A 24,094-nucleotide genomic window follows, 5' to 3' on the forward strand; every position below is an offset into this window, starting at 1 on the left:
AAGAAAGGAGGAGCAGCAAATTAAAAAGAGATTGTGGAAAAAAGAGGAAAACAAAGAAGGAAGAAAAAAGACAAAAGGGAAAGGGAAAAGGAGCACAAAAAAAAGTATGAAATGCAAGCAATTGTACAGAATAGCAATTTGAAACCCTCCCCCACAAAAGAAAAAATGTTTCTGGTTTTTTGTTTTTGTTTTTGTTTTTGTTTGTTTGTTTTTTTTTTTGGGGGGGGGATACAAAATTTCTCATTATTTCAAGACCATGATTAACATTTACAAGACTATGGCGGCACACAATCAACTTTCTTCATATCGTAAAAAGATGCATTAAAGAACCTCTGTTGGTTAAACCAAAGTTTGGCATGCATATGTAGGTTTGAGAAAAGGGGAGGGACTCACATTCAGCATGACTGAAACCATTTCCAGGATGCAGTCTTCAGGGCGTGGCCGGTGGTGAGGTTTCTTCTTGAACTTCTTGCAGAAGTCTTCGCCTGGGTAACGGATGTGCTTAGGCTCCGGTGGCTCGGGGCTTTCTGATTCCTGGAAGAGGGTAAGGTCAAAGTGATGTGAATGATTTCAATCAGGAGACAAGTCTGTGTTAGTTATCAAGCGGAAATATGGATTCCTGAAATAATGCAACAAACATCATATACAGGGAAAAATATATACAACAACATATATTTATTCATATATATTATTATCTATATATATTATTTTATCATATTTATTATATAATTCAAAATATATTCCTGACTTTGAAATACAAACCAATAAAGAAGACAAGATCTGTGATCAGTAAGATATCAAAATACATCATATGCCTACAGAGAAAATAGAAGTGTACTACACTCTTGTACAGTTGTAGTCAAGATTTGTCTAACTATCAATCCACAGCTACAAGTAGGGATTGTAAGTAAAAAATGAAGAACATAAATATCACACACAATGAAATAATTGGTGCACACATCACAAAACATCTCAAATCAAATTGGTTTCACTTCAAAATCAAACAAATAAGGACAAATCAAGAAAAAACCTGCATTTTGCAATTCTGTCATGTGGCTAACACGAAGTTTAGCATTTATGTCTGAAGATAAAGATTAACAAATCACTAAAATGACACAGATTTAGATGGCCCACAACACTACAGTTTAAATAAACTTTCTTTGCATATTCATCATCTCACTTTTTGCTTTGTTATACAGAACAAAGTTCTGTACTTTCTAGCAGAGTTCTGTATGGCTATGTGATAAAATAATACTTAAATAACTTAGTCCATGATATTCATTGTATAGTTACATGTTTTATTGGACTAAAAACAGTTTTTGCGGCCATCAATTTATGATGTAACTTTATCAAAACATCAAGCACATATTTGATTTTTCATGAGTAGCTTATACTGCATTTACAATATAGGTAACTTATATAGTGACAGCATTTGTAATGCAGGGCTACATTATAGTGAATTACAGTTGTAACACTATGCAGATTACTACACATGCATTGCTTTAAACACTACACAGGTAGCAAATAACATGTTCAGCGTTTGCAAAAAAAAAAAGAAGAGAAAAAAAAGAGTATGGACATGCCCTGTACACTGAACGTTACTGCATCACACCTGAAACAACTTGCCTGCAACTCGCTGCGTGAGCTGGCGGAGAAAGACGCCAGACGGGTGGAAGATGAAGGGGTGACGGGGGACATGGGGTCAAGGTTAGAGGTCAAATCAAATTCAGGGGACTCTGGGATTGGTTCCTGCTCGTAGTGGTGGGTGAGTGTGGTGTAAGACAAACATAACAGCAAGCGTGACACACAGACTTATGCTCAACAATGACAAAAAAGGCAAATGTGCATTTCAAGCTATGTGATGTTTGTCTGCTAAAAACAAGAAGCAAAATTAGTAGGTGTGAATATCATACATGTATCATACTCTACGCGGCTACAATGCAATAGCATTTGATGAATTTCAGTCCATCAAACAGCATGATTTTACAAGGAATCACATTTCTATGTGCATTAAACACTTCAGAAATATTTCCATGCATCATTGTGGCAGCTAGAAAATACATGATGTGCTCAAGCAGATTGTGATAGGGAAGCAGATGGACAAAATATAATCCAAGGCTCATGACATCATGCGTGCCCTCTACATTGTAGAAAGAAAAAGAAAAAAAAAATCAAAATTGTTCATCTCTTGATTATAACTCTCTACACAGAGTTGCTCCTTGTTATTAAGTGGGCTCTTTGTCACACAAAACTTTAGAATCAAACCTTTCAAGTCCTCAATGATAGGTTAAATATTGTAAAATCTTTTTTGATAGATGTTTATCTCATATTTTACTCATTTTAGGAGCCTGTTCTTCGAGGGACAAGTTGGGTTTTTTTTTCACACTGATCTCTGGAGCTTCTGAATGGCTGATGGTACAACATGTCATTCACAACACAGCAAGTCAAGCAAAGTGCAAGCTGAAAAAAACACATTTTATGGTATAAATCAAAATTTCTTAAAACTGCATATACACTTAAAATGTAAATGTTTGATCATTTCTTTACGAAAGAAGCACACAGTACATAAACTAGGAACACAGGGAACATCACTTCAGATTAAAAAGTGCAATAATCAAGGTGCAAGACTCAAGGCATGTACAACTTTCTTCTTCTTAGCAGAAATAAGATATGGAAGCTGCTGCATGTGATATGCAAGTGAAAAATTTGAGCTGAATACAATGTAACTACTGGTAAGAAATTTCTATTCATGCCAGGATGTACGTGGTTTGATTAACATGCTGGTAAAATTTGATGGGATCAGGTGTGGGTTTATGAGGTTATCGAATTCAAAACTTCAGCTCTAATTAATAATAGTCTATACAAATGATGAGAAATGCTGCATGAAGCAATGTTCACTAACCCAAAGAATGATATTTTTTCAAAGGCATTCAAAGATCTCTGCACAAAAAGAAAAAAAAAAAACATTTTGTTTCCTTTGAATCCAGGCATTTACAAATAACAAACTCTACTTTGTTATTTCCTCTTTGGTATTACCTGGTATCTCTTTTTTTTTTTAAGCTTTAAGCTCATCTATATATGCATCTAGCACAAAAATATGGTATTACTTCTTATCAGAGTAGAATACATTGTATGTGCTGTCTGAGTACACTGATGATGCACAAAGCCATGCAAAAATCAGCAGATTATTTTGGAAGGCTGTTTGCAACTGGGTTATGGTAGTGTCACACATCAAAAAAACTAAGCAAAAAGCAGAACAGCAAAGAATTGTTGGCTGACTTACCGGGCTTGATGGGATAGCTTCAGCAATCAAGGATCCTCCTCCAAAACCAGAGAGTAGAGATTTGTTGTATTTCACCTTCTTCTTTTTCTTCTTCTCAGGAGGCGGCTTTGGAGTCCACTACACAACAGATATATAGGATACAAAGAGTTCAAACCCTAACAAATTCACCAAGAGCGTACAGGTACATGACTGTATGAAGACTTCCAATGGTCGATATAAACTTGAAATGATATATATCAACATTCATGCAAACTTCATCTTGCCTTAACTAAACTGGTTAAAACTATTCCACAGTAGAAAATTCTTAATGAACATAGAGATTTTACTTGTCCTGTACAGTGTGATCAAGTGCCTAGAGTGATGAATGCTCAAAGAAGGACAAATTTCTTGCTGCAGCACAACTTGCATTCATGGCTATCTTGTCAAGGATATGTTTTAACTAGGAAAATCATTTGGTGTCTGAAAAGATTTTGCAAGCATAAAAGCTTTTCTTTGGCTTCACTTTACAATTCTACACAATTGATATGCAGATGGTAAGGGAATGTAATGAGGGCCATCACTGATAGTGGATGAAATTACCTCACTGTGAAGTGTTTTATCAATCTTTACACAAGACTCTTTGGTGAAAACAGGGGCAGACTTCCACAGACACAATATTCAGTTTACATTATTAGAATACCAAAGTTTGAACTTACCACAGAGCTGAGCATAAGACTGAAAAGGGAGGTCATCATACTCCAGGTCAATATGATGTGATATAATTGGAGTGTTTTACTTGACTGCTATCAGCTTATCTCTAACAATCGGCAAGAGGGCTATCTGACATCAGATATTTGAAGAGTGAGGAATTCTAAGACTCAGTTTGGTACAGCAAAACTCACCTCAAAGGGCACTTCACATAGGATCTTATCATCACTGTGTGTGAGGTACTCCAGTCTGTCCCAAGTGAACCAGATATCATGGCTGACTAACCTCCACAGCAAATCAAACACCTAGAAATACAAAGGAGACAATTAAAAAAAAAACACACAAAGGTTTACTTTATAAACTAAGTTTTTACTAAGATAGGAATATGAGGTAGTATCTCTTGCTACCCCAGAAGTTAAACTGGGAAGAACTATTAAGGAGGTACAAAGCCTAGTACGTCTTTGGATAAACTACAAAGTAAAGTGCAAATAGCATGATAGAGGATACTTGATTCAAAAATATGAAATACATAATGACAGCAGCAGAAAGAAGGAAAACAACTTGAGATAAATAAAAAAAGGGGGAAAAAAAAGCTTGAAGAGACCAGAAAACTATTCTCCCTTGACCATGCATATTACACAGTGATACTCACATGATCAGCGTGGCGCATTGCAAACAGCCGGAAGTCAACAAATATATCCCCAGGTATCACTTCACTGTAAATGAAATCAAAATAGAATAATTAAGTATTTGGCGGACTGGTTATTACTAAAATATTCACCTGCTCACTCAATAAAGAAATTCTGCATCTGGCCAGCTGAAGGTAAAGATACCTCTTGGTAAGAAATCAGTCCGCAAACAGAGATAAGAATACACAAGCAGGGAGTGATAACGATTCATATACAAGTGTGCTGTGTCAGTGGTGTTTCCTAATATACATCAGAGAAGACTATTCTCCATAATGTGCTTATATCAAAATTTAGACAGAAAAATTAGTCTGTCTGGAGGAGTCTTTTATGTTTTTTGACTTTATCAGCTCTCCTCCGTAGACATTCCTTGAAGACAGATGCAGTCTCCGCTGAACATATCCACGACGAGAAGATACAGACCGATCTTTCAGTCAAAAGTTTGTTATGTTGATTCATTCACTTAAACTTAAAGCTTGATATCAAAATAAAATCATCTATGGTGTATAGAGAACAAATTCTTCTGGCAAACTAATTACAATATGTATTTGGAAGTCATCTGCCTGCAAATGTGAATCTGGCTACAGATACACAGTTTTGAGTTGTTTTTGTCATGATTTCATTACCCGAGTTCCTTCTCAAAACAAGAAACACCAGTCTTTGTCACATGCTGCATATCCAACATTTTAAAGATTTTTTTTTTAAATTAGCAGTTCCAAACTAAGAAGAAGATGACTGCATGCTCTATAGTCCATACTTTTCCTTCAGTTCCTTGACGATCCATTCAAGTCTGGTGGCCTTCTGCTGCTGGGTCAGTCCATCAAAACTCTGCAGCTTTTTGTTGTCAATTCCAGTCATACCTGAATGCAGTCAAATGAAGAGGAACAGTGAAAATGATATAATGATTACTGTACAATGAGGAATATTCGTGTGCATTTTAATTTCACGACTTTCGCGAGTGCAAAAATTTGCAAAATTAAAATGCATGTGACTGTTATTATTATTACTATAATTATGACTAAATATTTGCTTCTCACTTTATACTTACCGGTAGTTTTACTACCACTTTGCAAAGTGTTTATAGCATCACAATATTGAGACTGAGATTTTCATCTAAATTTACCTATACCTGGAGCCACAATGCAAATTCTGTGCTACAATATATATGGTTTTGAGGTCATTTTTATTTAGAGTTCTATTGTCTTTTAAAATGGAACAGATCTTCTACCTCTAGACTAGACCTAGTTCTACTTCTAGATCACATAAAAAGAGAAAGAGCTTTTTGTTTTTACTTTTGCCTGTGTCCACTTGACTTTTGAGCCTCAGATATGAACTACAAGTTGTACACTGGCTACATTCAACAACAAATAAATACGGGTTATTATTTGACAAATTCGATAGACAATAATAAATCAATATTCCAAGACCAAGTTATCACTTCTTTGAAGTGTTAGACCTTGATAAGGTTGAGATTACAATCGGCAGGCAGGGCTTTCTATGGTGAACAGATTTAAGTAGTATTCACGCTAAACAATGCAAAAGAGTTTTTAGCTCCTTGGTAGCTAATAATCTACTTCACAAAGACCCGTCAACAATCACTCAACACTGCATTGGCGCGCGCTGCCACACATCAAACACAGTGTTTAGTCAACAGACAACACATTTGACAAAGACTTGCACGAATCATCATCAAAATAAAACACAAAATCTTACTTTGTAACAGCATTTTCAGATTGGTTCCCTGTAGCAAATCCATGAGCACATTATTGAGAAGCATGTCGTATTTGTTGAGACGAAGATTCGTCCAACCCGTAAAGCCATTCATTCGCGTTCGAAGAGACATGATGAAATTACGTTGTCACGTCCTTCATACGAAGACAAGCTTGACCGTCCGCCCGCTCCTGCTGGCCTGGGCAAACGTCAGGCCAAGGGTACAAGAGTTAGAATCACTGCGTGCGAATAGACTCTAAAAACATATCCTTCCCCTGACAATTTAGGGAGAATGATCACAAATCCGCTGTTGCAAAAGCATTGCTATGAGAGAGGTGCATCTACAGTAAATGGACATGTTCGACTAAAACAGTGTTTAACCGTTCCTGGAGTCTTTTCGTATGTGAGACTGTTTCGGATCACTAGCTTTCTGCATAAACGTATAGGCTGCCTAAACGTAATAACACCGGCGCTCAGCTCTCGGTACATTATGTACAGGGACGTAACCAGTGCAGGGAAAGGTGCATAGTTCAGTACAGTGGTATGCCTATGCGGATCCTGTCCTATCCTAATCCTATGCGGAGCAGCAAGAGCGTCTTCGGGTGTCATGGAAAATAGCAACAAATTGAACTGGGCATGCGCATTGCATATTACTGTCGATCAAAGTCATTTTTAATTATAAATTTTCATATATATTTCCATTTTTATACATTTTTTCTCAATTAAAAAATATTTTTAGATATTTATAATATTTAACTGTCTACTTAATGCATATCAATTTAACAATAAACTCTAAAAATTCATATATTTAAAAAGTATTTGAACAAGACAGAAATACTGCAGGCAGGAGACTAGACGAACGTTCAGGCTCCACACAAGAGTACGGCAGGATACACACGGAGAAGGCCTTGGCTGATCGGGCTTCGCCGCCGCGCCCGCGCCGCCCGTTGTACCGTACCGGTCGCTACCCTGGCTGCCACCGCATCGATCGGCGACCCCATCATCCAATCAACCCAATAACCTTTTCAGTAAATTGTACTGGTTGCAGTGCCTTGAGGTTACCTTGGCTGGTGAGGTCAGAGGCCTAACGTTAGTCATAGAGCTGCAGGTACAGTAGTCTTACTCTTCTTGGTGGTACCAAGACTAAGTAAGAGTAACCGTTAGCTTAGTTACTAGAGGTCTAACGTTAACGGTCTAGAGCCCTAGAGAGTGTTAGCTTATTTTTTTACACATTTATTATTTTTTTTATGGTAACTAAGAGCGATGCATCTCGCATTGTCAACTTCAAATAAATTTATTCAAGCTTCACACGTGAGAATCAACACTGACTGTTACTTGTAGAACACCTTATCTCTTCACTAGTTCTGGGCTCGGTGGAAGATCTTCTTCTTCCTAATCTCATGATCTTGACTGTCCAACTCCCCTTTTAGTATGGCCATGGTCGGCATGGATGGGCCAGCTGGACAGGACCGCACATGCACAAAATGATTCATCATTCAGCAGAGTAAAAGAAAATTCAATATCATTAAATGCATTACACATGTGTTTTCAGGAAAAAATAATTTCACTCATTTAGACTTAACTGTTAGAATACAAACTCACTCGCGCTCGCAGGGCTGCCAACTCTCACGCATTGAGCGTGAGACTCACTCATTTTGGTCCTTTCTCACTCTAAAACTTTATTTCATTTGCATGCATTTCTACTGATCTCGCTCATTTTGACTCCTAAATTATAGCAGTGGCCTATGGGAGTCTCACTCTCAACTAGTTTCCAGTGTTGGCAGCCCTGCACTCGGCATTGCCACCAAAGTCAGCAATGCAATGCCATTGGAAGTATCTACTACCAGTAGACAGAATCTAAATAGAAGTATAAAGTTGGAGCTAGTGCTAGTGTAGAGATGCTAGAGTCTATGTTACCATGGTTACATCAGATTTTGAATGACATGGCAGTAGAATCTAGTCAGTATCGTACATACCATAAACGGAATGATCCGTCTGTCTGGAGGAATCTTTTATTTTTTATTTTTTGTTATCGCTCTCCTCTGGAGACAGCTAGGGATCTGTGAAGCCAGACGCAGTCTCCGCGGAACATATCCCCGACGACCAGATACAGACCGATCTTTCAGTCAGTATCGTACACTGCAAAAGAAGTCAAAGACATTCAACTTTATAAAGTGTGACATACCATTGGTATGTATAGTCTGTAGAGTGGAAATTAACTGAAAAGGGGAGGGCATTAATTTAACCATTATCTTTCCAGAGCCTGACAATGCCAACAAAGATGCAGTTGAATACAGGTGAATAAGTTTGCATGGCTTGTGTCTCTGGCCAAGGCAAGCATAAATTAAAGAGAAATGGTCTACCAATGAACATTAAACAGAATATTGCACTGTTGCATGGAAATTGATTTAATGTAAAAAATATTTAAAAAATAGTAGATTTAGTATGAAATGAAAGCAGCTGTTCTTATTGTCCAGCTGTCAGGAGGAAAAAAAAAGGTTATTTTCATAGCTTTTGAAATGTCACTGTTTGACTGTTGTTTCTTCTTGATTGCAGCTTTGTGAATGTTGTACGTGACACAGTGATGTTATTGCAGCAGGATGGACAACATGCAACAACAGAGGGACAACCATACAAACCGTCTCTCAGAAGAACATGTCCAGTCCGCCATCGAAGCAGTCCTAGCGAACAGAATCCAGTCCTATGATGAGTTCATGGAGTCTTTCTTGGTCCTGAGTCCAGGTGAGATAAATGACTCTTCCCTCTAACAATGCTTTTTTTGAACTAGACATCCAAGCAATTGCAAGAGAGGGGACATTTTTTCAAGAAATGTAATGTTTTTGTTTTCTTTTGTTATTGTTTGGTGCTGTGAAATAAAAATTGATGCTTTTTAATCAAACAAATCATTTGTAAATATTGTGATTCTGTATGAGCTCATTCTAATAAAACATAAAAAAGAAAATTGATGTTCACTATCATCTCATTATTTGTCTGCTTTTGGCAGGAGCTTCACTACAATATTTTTCTCTTTTTTTTTTGGATAATTGCTCTTCTAGTTGATTAGACAGAGCAATATTTAATTTCGAGTGAATCATAATTCAACTCTTAATCCTAAATTTGTATCATCGTAATGCCTTTATTCATCTTTTAGGTGCATTATTTCTTTGGAAGAAATTCTCAGAAAGAGAAGAAACATTTACCTTTTGAATACCTTAATACCATTTGTAGATTGACAAAGAGTTTCTCATAAATGTTGTATTTTCAGATGATGTGAACGAGTTTGCTTCGAGAAGACAAGCCTCTTCATCCAGCCAGGCAGCACAACTGGAGCTGTCAACTGGGTCTGGAACACAGCCTAGCAACACACATGATATCTCTGATGCTGCTAATCTCCATGGTAACAAGAACCAGGAGGATGAACTAGAAGTTGAGGTTGGTCCTACTTCAATTGCTACTCAAGATGATTCTGCTTCAGATGATGTACCATTGGTAGTGTCATGACAAATGTTTTTTACCCCCAGTTATGTTTATACATCAGAAGAGATGTTGCAATATCAAAGTCACCATATCTTTGTAACTACTAAATTACAGCTGTAGTTGTAATCTTGCTTGTGATTCCAGAGCAGAGAAAGGAGGGAAAAAATCACATCAGCCTTAATTGGTGACAAAGAATGCAATTGATTATGCTTGTTTTACTGTAGACAAGATGAATGTATTCCAAAAAGAGAGAGAAAATGTCTCCATCATTTGAAAAGATGGCAATGATAATTTTTACCTATAAATGTCCTACTTGTTTATAGCACGACTCTTCCCCCACACCCAAATATGTAGTAAATGTGTAATTTTCCATCATTTCAGAAGATTATTTTTTTACAATCTTCATACGAATATTACACATTTCATTTATGTGTACCGGTATTTGAAATTCATCTTATGCCAACATTGCTGCAATCTATTCATGTGTTGGGATACACCTCAAACGAAAGTCATTCTTGTTTCGTTATTAAGAGCTGCAAACATATTTTCTTCTTTTAAACTTGATGGTAGTACTTATGTATTTTTTATCATTGATTTCTTTTCTTATTTTGTTTGCAAGGAACTTGATCAGGATATCAAAATGGACAGAAAAGGTGATGTGATTTCATCAGGAAGGACAAAAAAGTTTGTACAGGTACAAATTATTAAGAGAACTATAATGAAGTTTGTCATTATGAGTAGTGTAGGCCTGTATTGTGGTGCTGCTGCTGTGCATAAATCGGTTATTTTGATATTTGGTTTTTAATTGTGACTACAAAAATAAAAAGTGATTGATCCCATCATCACAATAAATCAACAAAGACTCAATGGGCATTTTGATAGGAGCTGAGAGAAATATAGGCAATGTAAACATCAAACAAGGATACAATGATTTATAGTGGTTAAGAAAATAAACTATTGGCTTCTGTGAAGAAGGGTCCTGGCATGTGATTGTTCAATCCTTGTAATCCAAATCAGTGTTTGTAGTTTTGGGGAACCACACTTAATGCACTGCTTGTCACCACTGAAATTTCCTCATTAGATATGGTTTCTTGGTATATCAGAGATAAAAATGAATGGATATGAAATGAATGGGACCTGGAAAAATTACCTCATGACAATGAATGTCAGGTAGGCCTGTCTCCCTACATCTGACCTCGATTTGACAAGGTTTCACTGAATCAACCAAATAGTTTGCCAAAGAAACGGATGCATGTGTTTTGATGACTTCATTTGGAAATACATTGGCCCAGTTTGGATTACTGTTTGTATTGAAGTTAGTTTTGAATCCGTTGTTTTGATTTATTGTCCAGGTTGATAATTATCTTGAAGATGAGCCTGATGATGAGAGTGAGTTCCTGAGTGACGACGCCGAGGAAGAGTTGAATTTTGATGACTCCAGCAGCAATTATGTGGCATCATTTGACAGTGAGCCAAACACAGAGGGAGGAGCAGCGAAATCTCACACACCGGTCACTGTCACCCCAGAGATGGTAGAAAAGATATCAGAACCCACAGAGATGGGTGAGGTGGAAGAAGGTATGAGAGAATCTCAAAGTGATTTGAAAATACTAAGGTCGCCTATCACTTTTGCACCCATTAGAGAATCTTACATGACAGAAGAATAATGTCCCCCAGCATCATGTATGAAATCTTATACAGTGGACTCCCATTAGAACGAAGTCCTCCGGACCGGCAGTTTTCTTTCGTTTTATCAAAATTTGTTATCACCTAACAAATAAACAATAAAAACAAAACAAAAACATAGAGCCGACAATTTTGCAACCTGGATTTCTATTTCGTTGTAACCATAATTTCATTATAACTCTGTTTAAGGGAAGTGCACTGTATATCGCTTTTTCAAACATCACAAAATATTGCATGGTGACAGAATGCTGTCCTCCAATATTATGTCTGATATCTTACAGTAATACACCTCAGAGTTTTTAAAAAGAAATGATAAACTTGCCCCATGTCACTTGAAAATATGCTCCCCTTTCATATTGAGAATTACGGGTTGGAATTCTGGGGGAGTCCAATGAATTCACCGGAAACCAGTAGTATTTGTTCTCCCTCCATCATGAAGAAGTTTTCAGTCTTGATATTCTGAGGAAAGGTCTGAATTACCTATTGCTATGATATACCAGTTTATGAAATGAGTTGGATATGCAGCATTGCGAAAGGGACACACAAACTTTAATGGCATGGCAGTAAATAGACTATCCTAGTTCATCCTTGAAGTGAAAATTTTTGCCAAGTTTTGCCATTTTAGTACATGCCATTATAAAAGAGCAACCCTTCAGCTACATAAAATGTACTCATACCCTCAGATGCCTATGTCCTTCATCCACATAGCATAGACATTTGAAAAGGTTTCTTTTTGTACTCATTTGTTTTGTTTTGTTTTTGTATTTTCTTTGCTTCATTTTGTTCAGATGCAGTAGAGGCAGCATCACAGGACGTGCAATTCGTTGGTCCGTTCCCCGGAGAAGCTGATGAGGAAGAGGCAATATCTCCATCTCCTCGCCCCTCTCTGGAGTGTGTGCATGTCACACAGCTGCCCCACTGTACCCGCATCCCATCGCCTGTTGAGGTTGCCATGGCAACTGAAGAGATGCAGGAGATGGTGAGTGCTCACTCATTAGGAATATGTTGTTTAACATGATATTGTATGCATTGTAGTAGATCACCAATAGTGATCAGGGTGGTCCACGAAGGGTCTCACAACATGTCGCTGCAGCATGCTCAAATTCTTGGGCAACATCCTTAACAGCTAGCGACATACTGTGCAACATCTTCATGAATTTGCACAAGCTTAAACTAAAATGTATTCAAACATATGAAAAACATGTGCAAAACATCAGAAGCATCCAACTACCCCGTACTGAGATATTTGTGTGCAAAATATGAGACAGAACATTGAATTTGAGCAGCACAAAGAGAGATAAGCTGCAAAATATTGCGTACCGTGTGCTCATGATGTGGCTACGCGCGCATACAATTTCTGCAATATTTTAAGATTTTGAGCTTGCAACATGCTCAAATTTCAAGTTGTGGACCACCCTAAGTGATAAGATAAGAGAGATAAACCTCACGGGTGTGGTATCACTTCCAAAGAGTTATTCCCAGTCTGCACGATTGTGCGATATGCTGAAAAGGAGAATGTCTGTTGCTCTGGGGATGGGGGGGGGGGGGGGGGGTGTGCAGGAAAATAGTTAATATGATAATATGACTGTAGCATGCCCTTTTACATCAAACATTTGCATAAATGTCCATTCTTTTCCTTTGTCACTAATCATAACTCTTGTCAGTAAATCTTGTCAGAAACCCCTCAATGTATTGTGTTTATCAACCTCACCGTTACAGCCATTCCCTGTGTTGTGACCTATAGCGGTGCAGAAGTGACACATTGATGGAATGTGTTACTCCAGCCTCAAAATAATAATTTTTATCCAAGTGATGGAAAATTTGTAAAAGTAAAGTAAAATGCAAAAGTTGATTCTCTTGCTGAAATATCATAAATTTCTGTCATTTAATAAAACTGCATCATTCTACTTCTATTTTTTTTTCCAGGAATCTTCTACAGATGTAGAACCATTCAGCATAGACCCAGACTTTGACTATGATAATGTCATCTTGACCCCAAAGTGGCAGCCTGGTGATATGGTGCCTCCAGGGAGCTAGCCATTCAGGCTTGAACAGAGACTACATGCTGATCAGTGAATACATCAGAGGCTGTTTGTCTGAAGGAGAACATCTTCCAGTGTTTCAAATCTGACCTCATGCTGTGGACATGGTCTGACAGAACCTTGCGGATTTACCAGATACTGTACGAGCTGAAATTTTCGTGTACAGATATTTTCGTGAATTGCTTCTTGGAGGACATCTTGGCTTGTTGTTAATTTCCAATTGCGAGGGTCTAACTGCACTTACTTATTCGTGCGTTGTTATTTTCGCGTGTTGTTATTTTCACAGTTGAAAGGCGATTCGCGAAATTCACGAAAATAAAACCACCTCGAAAATTTCAGCTCGTACAGTAATTGCCTAATGGTTCAAAGTTGAATATGTGTTTGGGTGAGGTCCTCTTTAATGTGGCAACGTGCAACTACAGGCATCTTCCATTATAACAGATGTCTTCGGAACCAGCAATTTTCTGTCGTTACATCAAAATTATAATAAAACCTAGGGAATTTTGTACCATAGACTTAAATGATGATAATTTTTGGACCAGAATTGTTGCTTCGTTGTTAAAAAATGATGTTATAACCTTGTTTGTTGTAACGAGAGCAGCCTGTTTTAAAGATGGATTACTACAAATCCAGAAATGTTTGCGTGCATTTTAATTTCACCAATTTTGCGAGAGCTAAGATTTACAAAATTAGAATGCACACGACAGTTCTTGTCTACACTGCAGATGTATGTGCATTGACTGCTATAGGCAGTTTGCGAAATTTGATGCCGTGAAGGTCGTTGGCCCCATTCATGAAAATTTCATGCCACAAAAAGAGCGTTTTACAGTAATGTCACTGGTCCCTCCTGCATCTTTCCTGCCATCCCATGTCCTGTAGAAACAAAAACAGGATAAACTAGAAAAGCACTCTGAGAGCGCAGACCTCTGCCAAGTATGCAGGTATGCAGCTCATTTCCACCATTGATCTTGTTCTTCCATAGAGATAATCAGTGATTTCCACCCACACGTACTTATAGCATTGTATGCTGAAAGTCGCCCGATTTCCCAATGTAGAAGCCATCGTTACGTCATAAACCCTCAGCTGCACGGCGCGCCTCGCCCTAGCAGAAACTAGAGCACGCACTTTAGTGCGCGCATGCAAACCTCAAATACGCCAGCCTGAACTCCCAAGTTCATTGACCCTACCTGCCAAAATGTCAAAAATCCTTCATAAATTCCCCAAAAATTCTTGGATCACTACCAAAAGTTAATTGTTTGTTACTTGTGTCATTCCCAACCTTTCCTGCAAGGTTCATCCCAATCTGTTTACTACTTTTTGAGTTATTTTGCACACAGACAAACGAACAAACCAACAAACCAACAAACCAACGGTAACGAAAACATAACCTCCTCCCTTGGCGGAGGTAATAATCATGATTTGTTGGGTTTTTTTTTCTTTAGTGATTCTTCCAAATAGGCATCGAACAATGATTTTGATTGCCGAGGTTGTGTAATCCAAGTTTTCACAACTGTTTTTCCTCATAGCAGATGCCATCTTTGAAAGTCAAGTTTGCAGTTTACTTTACAGCTGTCACTGCTGGAGTAGTATGAGTTTGCTGTCTGAGTAACTTTCCGCTCCTCGGTTTCCCATGACAAGGTGCATTCCTGTCTTACTGAAAATAAATACAAAAATAAATAGATTAAACCAAAATTACAAGCTAAGGAATTGTCATAGAAAAAACAAAAACAAATAATTGTAAAACTCATTGATAGATCCAGGTTTGACAGCTAGCATAAGGAAGTAGATTTCTCTTTAATTTGAATAGATTGTTCAGGGAGGAAAAACAGGTATTTCAGGTACTGTGGAGATGTCGTGGCTGAGTGGATAAGAGCGCTCGTCTGTGAACGACACGAGCGTGGTATGGTTCGTGGGTTCGAGCCCATGCCAAGCCCGACACGTTTGCCCTTCAGCAAGGCACTTTATCCACATTGCTGCTCTCCACCCAGGAGTATAAATGGGTACCCGGTAGGATGAGAAAGCTTATGTTGGTTGATCAGCATGTGTGCGCCTGTAAAATGGCTGGGACTGGCTGGAATGCTCCCCAGGGAGTGGAGAATGAGCACTGTTGGTGCTGGTTGGAAATAATGTATCCAGTGACCGGGGTAATAATAGTCTGTAAAGCGCATTGAAACCCTGAAGTGTGTGAAATGCAGAGACTCCAACTCTCCCGTTTTTGACGGGAGATCTCCCACCGAAAACCCAATTTTGCAAAATCTCCTGTTCTCCCGCTTGAGATTTGATTTCTCCCGCCCTGGCTCTGTGTCTCCCGTTGGAAAGGATTTCTTAGTTATTGCTATTGTATGTTGAAAAAATAAGCCTTAGATAGCACCAGAGAGCATCTAGAATCCTGGGAACTTCGCGCTTCGCACACATCAACTTGGCGTCTCCCGTTTGCTAGGGGTTTCAGGCAGGAGAATCTCCAGATCAGAAGGTGCTTTGGGTTGGAGTCTCTGGAAATGCGCTATATAAAAACCAGCTATTATTATTATTATTATTACTGATGTGCTCTGTGTGGTGAATATTTGCATCATAGGCAGCAGTGTGTTGTTGGATGAAGAATTAGGGTTTACAACGTGAGAAAGGGCCCTGTTTCATAAAGCTGTTCGTAAAGTTACGAACAGCTTACGAGCGACTGGTAATCAGTTCTGATGTGCTATACACTATTGTACATATCAGAATTTCCATAAATCAGCACAAGAACTGATCACCAGTCGCTCGTAAGTTGTTCGTAACTTTACGAGCGGCTTTATGAAACACCCCCGTCTCCTTTGACTGTAAGAGGCTTAGTTAAAACTATAGAAAAAAAAGGGGGAAATGGTTCTGATAAGGATTTGTAGCAGTCAAATTATGTTGTATTGCATTTACTTTTGATCTAAAAATTGGGAAAGTAACATATTGGGATCTCGCCAGGACCTCGAATTTCACAGTATGTTGTAGGAATAGTCATCGAGATGTTTTTGATTGTGTGAAGTGAAGCATAATGCACAGAGCATAATTGGTGTGAAGCATCTGGAATGCTGTGATGAAATCATGTGTCTACAAGTACACAGTGTGAAGGGTTTAAAGTTATCTGTGAACTTTGTGTGAGAGTGTGGCTGCTACTTGATTTGTACTCATTCTCAAAGGTAATATTTATGGGAATTGTGGACCATTTAAATAGTCTGATTGAAAAGGGTAAAATTTGATCAAGTGTTTTTAATAATTTAGGAAGTTGATATTGTGAAATAGTGCGCCATGAACAGGTAAAATGAATATGCAAATGAGTGAACATTATTACATCAAAGCTTACCAACTACAAGTGTAATTTAGTTTGTACACACAATCTTATTTGTTTGTTTGTTTGTTTGTTTGTTTTTGGTTTTTTTTTCCAAATGAAATTATGCCCTAATCTTATATCATCATATATCTGACTGATCCATTATTTTGGACTTATTCAGCGAGGAATATCATCATGTTTTACCCTTTTATAGCAGAAAAATGTAATTTGTGTCATTTTTTATTTACACAACAAAATGGAAACTTAACAGGTGATTACATCATCAGCTCACTCATTTGCATGTTAAAATCAAAGATCAGGGGCCCGTTGCATAAAAGTTACAATTATGGTAACTTTGCCATCCAATGGTAACTTCCATGGAATTCTTGATTTTGATTGGCTGTTGAGCATTGTTACCATGGTGGTTACCATTGGATGACAAAGTTACCATAATTGTAACTTTTATGCAACGGGCTCCAGGTGTTTTGCAGACATAAGCATAACTTCACAATTTCATAAACTTTGCTAATTTTTATTTGATATAAATCAAGTTTTCACTGTTGAGCTTTGAAAATTTAGACCAGCCTTTGACTGATCCAGAATTCCCAAAAGCAATTACATTTAAATTTGTGAGAGCTTTTAAATATACAAAACCTGAAATGTAAAAAATGATGTAAAAGTTAGAAAATTTTGTTGCAATAGCTGACATATTTATGACTTGTGATCAATGCAATTGGCAAGGTTTTTGATAAATTTCAACTCTGTTGATGTGTATGTACATGTACCAGACTGTATATATTTGTAAATACAATCTTGTGCACCATTCCCTCTGTATTTCTTTTTTTGAAGGGAAGTAAAAAATATATTTGTGTAAACTATCTCATACAGTTTGGTTGTTTTTCATTGAATATAGTCAAACCCCGCTAAACAAGGTCATCCTGTCCGCAATTTTATTTACTTAGTCCAGATACCCTGTAAACATACTTTCATAGAGTTGGTTGAGATGAGGATTCAGCTTTTAACTTTTTGCCAGGTACTTAGAAACCTTTTTATGGAATGTTAAAGAGCATACAATTCAAATGGAATTCAGAGATTTGATGAAAATAGAGTTTGAAATGGCTGAGATATTGAAAAACGAAGTAAAACAAAGCAATCGTAATAAAAGGTGGGTCCCACCTCTTATTAGGATTACTTTGTTTTGAATTTCTCAGCCATTTCAAAACCAATTTTCATCAAATAAACTTTAATTCCTCTTAAAAAGAATTATTTGCTCATTCATATTTCATTAGAGGTTTCTTATTATCTCAAAAAAATAATTTTCAAAAAAAAACATTGGAAACCTGAAGCCACATCTCATATTAAATTGTATACAGTGTATCTCGTATTAAAAGGATGGTACAGAAACTGTAGCATCCCTTTAATACTTTATTTACATCTTGGGCAACTTATCCCAATGCAGCTAGCAACATTTGATCAGAATATGTAATTATTTGAAGATTTTCATTAGTGAATATTTGATATGCAATATCTAAAGCGAACTTTCAGAGCAGTTCGAACTCTGTGCCCCTGTCTCTGACCGATACTTATACCAGTACACGTATGTATATCTCTGCTAACCACACTTTCATTAAAAAAACAACAAACAAACAAAAACCAGACATGTACGTTATACACATACTTATACCACACATGCATACATACATACATACATACATTGTACTTACATACATATATACACACTCAAACACATGAAGAGTTTGTTCGCAAAAACTGATAAGTCCATTTTTGAAGATTTTGAAGTACGGTCTCTGTCATAAAGTACAAAATAATACCTTTTAAATGATATATTGGTCACTACATACGTGTATAAAGGTACATTTTTGAAGTTACGGTGAAAAGAAGCAAAAAATGTCTTATTATTCTCTATATTTTTCTTGACCTTTAATCGCAAATATCTCTATTTGACAAATATGGACTTATTGGTTTTTTGCGAACAAACTCTTCACTTATACACAGGCATACATATACAGACACAATTAATGTATGTGTGATTAAATCACATTTGAAGACATGTCCAGCTAATCAATGATTGGAAGATGAACATACATATACAAGTTGTACTTGTATGTCTCTCTGACATAACAGATACACTTTGTACATGTATGTTGTGATGGCATTATGATATACAATGTACCCCTCTCGGGACCGTCTTAGAATAGTGTAGACCGATTCAGTACTTGTCATGCATTTGAATTCAAGTTCTACGCATGTTTTGTTCACCAAAGTTGCCAGAAAGCTTGTCAGAGGCTTGCCCTAGCTAGCAACAACTATGTGAAATCATAAGTAGAGAACTAATGTGGAGGGAAGAGGTGAATGAAATGCTTCGTTACTAGGCAGTAGGAAGAGAGACATTCATGAGTTGTAATACATTCATTACAGAAACAGCCCATTCCTGAATGTTCCTACACAAGTTTTACCCTTGGCTATGTTGTAAAGGTTGAGTCTGTTTTATCGGAAATTATACGTGACACTCAAACAGAAGATACAGAGATGGGTGCTTTCAATGCAATCACATTTTATTCACCCTGGTCACAAAATGATTTCTGGTGTGCATTTCAATCCAAAACTCTCCGATCAAACGAGCTAAGAAATCTTGAGAAGAGGGAAGGCATAGAGCAACAAAATTCTACTGAATACAGTCTTCAAATGATTGAAACAAAAGTATAATGCAGTCATAAATCTTACATCATTTATGATTTCATACCACTACCAAAGCATACACAAATACACATGATATTGAAGCGAAGTTCTTGAAGACACAAAGGCTGATAAAAGATATAATAATAGCTGATAGATTTGAAATATGTTTGTCTTCTAAACATTGAAAAAAGTAATCATAGCATCAAAGTTCAGATTAGAAGAGGCAAAGGAAGGCACATGATCGAAACTATTATCTGTTAACCTCGGTTCCCAACACACTAAATGTGAATCCCATGTGAGGCTGCAAATCAAACAATGTGCAATGACCAACACCAAAAAATAAAAAATAAAAAAAAAAAATAGAAAAGTCATGGAGCAAGGCTAGTGATTGTTATGCTCTGATTATCTGGCTGTGCCATGAACAACATGGCAAATCACTTTGGTCTCCTAAAATGCATTACTGTTGTTACATATGTAAGTTTTTCCCTCATTATCACAATATAAATGATTCTCTTGCAAACTAGACTTATTTGAAATTCTGCAGATTGAAATGGGTCCATTTCACTATAATTCCAATCTTCATTCAGTTCATATAAACTTCAGTAAAAATGCAATAGAAAACTTTTGTATATCTCTCTTTTTCCTATAAAAGCATCTGATATCTCATCTATCGCCATATTTCTGTTTCCTGTATGCATTTCTTGTCAGTCTTAGCCTACAACAAACCTGAAAACATCCAATGCCATTCCCATGCATGACACTCATTCCAGAATGAATTGTTCAACAGCAATCCATCTTTGCATTCCAGTAGTCTTTTTTTTTTCTATACTCCTGATAAACCTTGAGCTATACTGAATACAGATTGTAAATATATTTCTGCAGCAAAAATAGAAAAACACAACCCTGCATTTCATGCACACTACAACATTTCTCTTCATTTTTCATTGATGGTCTTTTCAAGTCACAGATGTCATAGGCAAAGCTGTATTCACAAGCATTTCAAAAGTCAGTTTTGCTGGTTATGTAAGATGAAAACAAGTTTTCCACTATTTGTTACTGTGAGTACACTAAAACATTTAATGATCTGGTAGATTTACATAAAAGGGCATGATAACTAACTGTAATCATAAGATCTGTCCAACAAAATAAAACTGGCAAATTGACCGATCAGAATCGAGTCAGATATGAACATTTAATTGCTAAGACAATAAGTTACTGCTAGTCTTTATGCTACAAGTTTCTGCAAAATCTTGAACTTTAAGCCACACACAATGATTGAGTATTCAGTAATCAAAAGTCTTTGATGAATTATTTTCTTTGCAAAATGAGCTAACTCTTCCTTTCTGAATACAAGTATATTGATTTATTTCACAAATAATGAATGCCCGAAAATAATTCAATCACAACTTATTTTACAACCACATCACTTTGAAGGCAATGGATACATAGACTCTACTTGTACTCATATACTCCTTGATGGATATCCAATTCAAACTCTAAATACAATGGTACAATTTGCAATGTAAAATTAATTTTGATCTGGAGATTCCTCAACTGCAGCTAAATTTCATAATATTCTCATATTTCTATCTTTTAAAAAATCCACAGTTATTCTTACTATCAATATCTTGCATATAATTTACACAGTCATTTCATTCACATTACATCAGGAAAAAAAGGCACTTGTAACATGTTTGTTCATTTTATATCTTCACAGAGTCTTGAGCTACATGCACAGATCAACCCTCAAACATGTCTCCTAAATGTAATCAGAGTCTCAGCATTCAGTCACCTGCATCAAAGAGCAACTTACTGTATACGCTATAATTTTCACGTACATAAATTTTCGCGAATTGCCGCTGTCACACATTTTCGTGAGTGGTTAAATTTGCGATTAGGGGACCTGAGAAAATATGAAGTGGCAAAGAAAGTGTGAATTTTCAACTTACAAGCAAATAAGAATGATACTAGTTATACACTGCATGAACAAAACTTACCGAATTCTGCGAACTAGTTAGAATTCAACATTTTTGAAGTGGTTAAGTCCATCGCGCTAGATTTCTGATGAGTGGTCCCCTTGCGATAATGGATTGGCTCTCTGCAGTATTCGTAAGTAGACGGGGACGTGCTATATGTACGTACACACGCTTAGCCAGTATGGTCTGTTCGGTAAGCCGTGACATGGTATACTAGTACTGAAATGTTCGTATCATCAAGGCAAGGGATTCATTTTGGAAGGTAATATTTTCGCGTGTCGTTAATTTCGCGAATAGCTCCCGACTCGCGAAATTCGCGAAAATAAAACCCCCCGCGAAATATATAGTGTATACAGTACATTTTCTGCCATCAGTGTAGAATAGGAGAAACAAAAATTAATATTCTAGAGTCATGAAACTCTTTGAAATATTGTCAAACACTTTCCTGTGACATTAGAAAACCAACACACTGGTGGAGGGTTAGTGGTTTTGATGCATGCTCTTACTGTTCTGAAGACGATGTGTGTGCAAAACCAAGCATTTTAATGTGAAATCACCCAAAGTTCACAGCAAATTCAATCTCGTACAGAAAAAAAGAAAAATCAATCACATAATGAAATAAGTCAAGAAGAAATATGACATGGGTGGGTAAAAAAACTATACAGAATGCATTGTGATTTGTTTGAATGTTTTCACTGAAACTCGTTCTAGCCCACATTCAATGAATAAGATTCTTCAAATGTATAGAAGAGTCAACAGTGCCAACAGCTTTCTGAATATGTTCTGCATAATGACATAAGCAGGATTACCTCCACTTATTTCTGTTTGCTGGCCAGACTGTCATGTGTTTTAATTTTACTTCGTAAATATCTTGGTTGCATTAACCATACGTGTACATCGTACTGACAAAAAAAACAAAAACAAACTTGATTAATTGCATAAGAGATCGTACAACTCAGCATGAAACATAACCCAGGAAATATGTTCTGGCATATTTCCCACAGCCAATAGGTCGTATAGATGTTGCCATGGTAACCAGTATTTTGGGGGTATTTGTCTGACACATAACAAGACTACCCATTGACGTACATGATCCTGTTATGTACAGTATTTAACTTGGTAATTACTAACCCCCCCCCCCCCCCAAAAAAAAAAGGAAAAGAAATAATGAATACATTAAATATGATAAATAAATATACTTAAAAAAAAAGGTCATACAAAAATCACACGTATAAAAAAAATGTAGAAATGTCCTTCATGTTTCAAGTACTGTTAACATTTTGTTTGAACACTGATGGCTACAGTTATTTGTCCACTTTCCTAGTACTCGATATCAAGTACGTCCATTAATCATGTCATATTGTGAATACATTTACCTGAATGATTTAGAATACATGTACTTCCTATTAACTTGAGAAGCAGCTTTACCTCTTACAGGCAGTGGATATATACTGGCTGACTGGACCAAAGAGACTAAAGTTAAGTTTCTATTAATCTACACTTTTGTACAAAATAAATACAAATAGTACCATTACACTTTAGTACCTTGCAAACTTTTCAGAATATACTGCTGCAGACTTCTTCAAAATACTTTTAAATCTACAGTTATTTCATATCAAGTACCAAAATACTCTGGTTTTCTGAATACAACTATGAATGGTGATACGAATACAATGGATGACAGTCATGACTATAAAATCATATTTACAATGTAGAGCGCATAATCGGGGCAAAATGTGCATGAATAAAAACAACTTCTCTATACTTTACAAAACTTACTTCAACTCTTGAGATGAACAAATTCACATGAATTCATCTCTTTCGAAGAAAAAAAAAATGATGCTGCATAAAGTCAATGGGTATTTCCTCCTTACCAACAGAATAAATCAGTACTTACAGTATGCATACTGCACTATACATCTTGTGGACAACAGTTAAAACATCTGAATTTGAACAAATCATGCCACTGTTATGTACAACACACGGTTGGGAAATCTCAGCCCCCACACTCAAACACATACACACACTTACAAACACGCATGGTTCTTATGATCAATGTGTGTGTGTTCTTCAAATGATCTCTTGATTATGTAGCCAAAAAAGCCATGCCACTAACAGGGATCACTTGAGCTTTTATACTGAGCTTAAACTCTGCAGCCAATCATGGAAATACACAGATTTCAGAATACATCGGCACTTCACACATTTTCGAGGTTATTTTAGGTTTTTGTGACATTTCATCTCCATGTTCTTGAACACTCTTGATTACATTAGCCACTTTCCTTTCACTTCTAGTCTCCTAGATTCTATACATTATGGTCATTTTTCATCATTTCTACATCAGTCAATATTCTTGTTTATTTTTTTATTTTTGCATCGATGCAGATAATTGGGAGAAATGAGATGAGACTATACTGACATGACATACAAGATGAGAAAACAAGGCACTTACTTCTGACATGTCAGTCTCATATTCTGTATATTGCCTCGTCAGTCAATATTCTGTATATTGCCTGGCCAGTCAATATACATGTAGACCAGGTCACTAT

General features: G+C 36.7%; 2 protein-coding genes across 2 annotated transcripts in view; one reads left to right on the forward strand and one right to left on the reverse strand.

The window, feature by feature from the left end:
* LOC139726027 (uncharacterized) overlaps positions 1–6,499 on the reverse strand; it is a 34,302-nt gene extending 27,803 nt beyond the window's left edge. The window contains exons 1-6 of the mRNA XM_071637108.1: positions 6,370–6,499; positions 5,414–5,516; positions 4,623–4,686; positions 4,165–4,275; positions 3,284–3,400; positions 394–534 (exon numbers count right to left, since the gene is read on the reverse strand). Coding sequence (XP_071493209.1) covers positions 394–534; positions 3,284–3,400; positions 4,165–4,275; positions 4,623–4,686; positions 5,414–5,516; positions 6,370–6,499 — 666 coding nt within the window. The remainder of the gene's footprint in view (positions 1–393; positions 535–3,283; positions 3,401–4,164; positions 4,276–4,622; positions 4,687–5,413; positions 5,517–6,369) is intronic.
* Positions 6,500–8,966: 2,467 nt separating this feature from the next.
* On the forward strand, positions 8,967–13,566 carry LOC139726028 (uncharacterized). The gene is made up of 6 exons (XM_071637110.1): positions 8,967–9,108; positions 9,632–9,798; positions 10,463–10,537; positions 11,196–11,421; positions 12,318–12,508; positions 13,456–13,566. Exons 1-6 carry the CDS (start codon positions 8,967–8,969, stop codon positions 13,564–13,566), a joined length of 912 nt encoding a protein of 303 aa, XP_071493211.1.
* The last annotated feature ends 10,528 nt before the right edge of the window (positions 13,567–24,094 follow it).

The sequence above is a fragment of the Diadema antillarum genome, unplaced genomic scaffold (assembly GCF_040938485.1).
Source record: "Diadema antillarum isolate AM-2024a unplaced genomic scaffold, OU_Dant_1.0 seq00000076_RagTag, whole genome shotgun sequence".
Taxonomy (NCBI): Eukaryota; Metazoa; Echinodermata; class Echinoidea; order Diadematoida; family Diadematidae; genus Diadema; species Diadema antillarum.

Bases quoted from the DNA above. Each gene is read 5' to 3' on its own strand.
- LOC139726028 (XM_071637110.1), top strand. From the start codon at position 8,967: ATGGACAACATGCAACAACAGAGGGACAACCATACAAACCGTCTCTCA. The intron at 9,109-9,631 runs GTGAGATAAATG...TTGTATTTTCAG, and splicing joins TTTCTTGGTCCTGAGTCCAG to ATGATGTGAACGAGTTTGCT. The intron at 12,509-13,455 runs GTGAGTGCTCAC...TTTTTTTTCCAG, and splicing joins CTGAAGAGATGCAGGAGATG to GAATCTTCTACAGATGTAGA.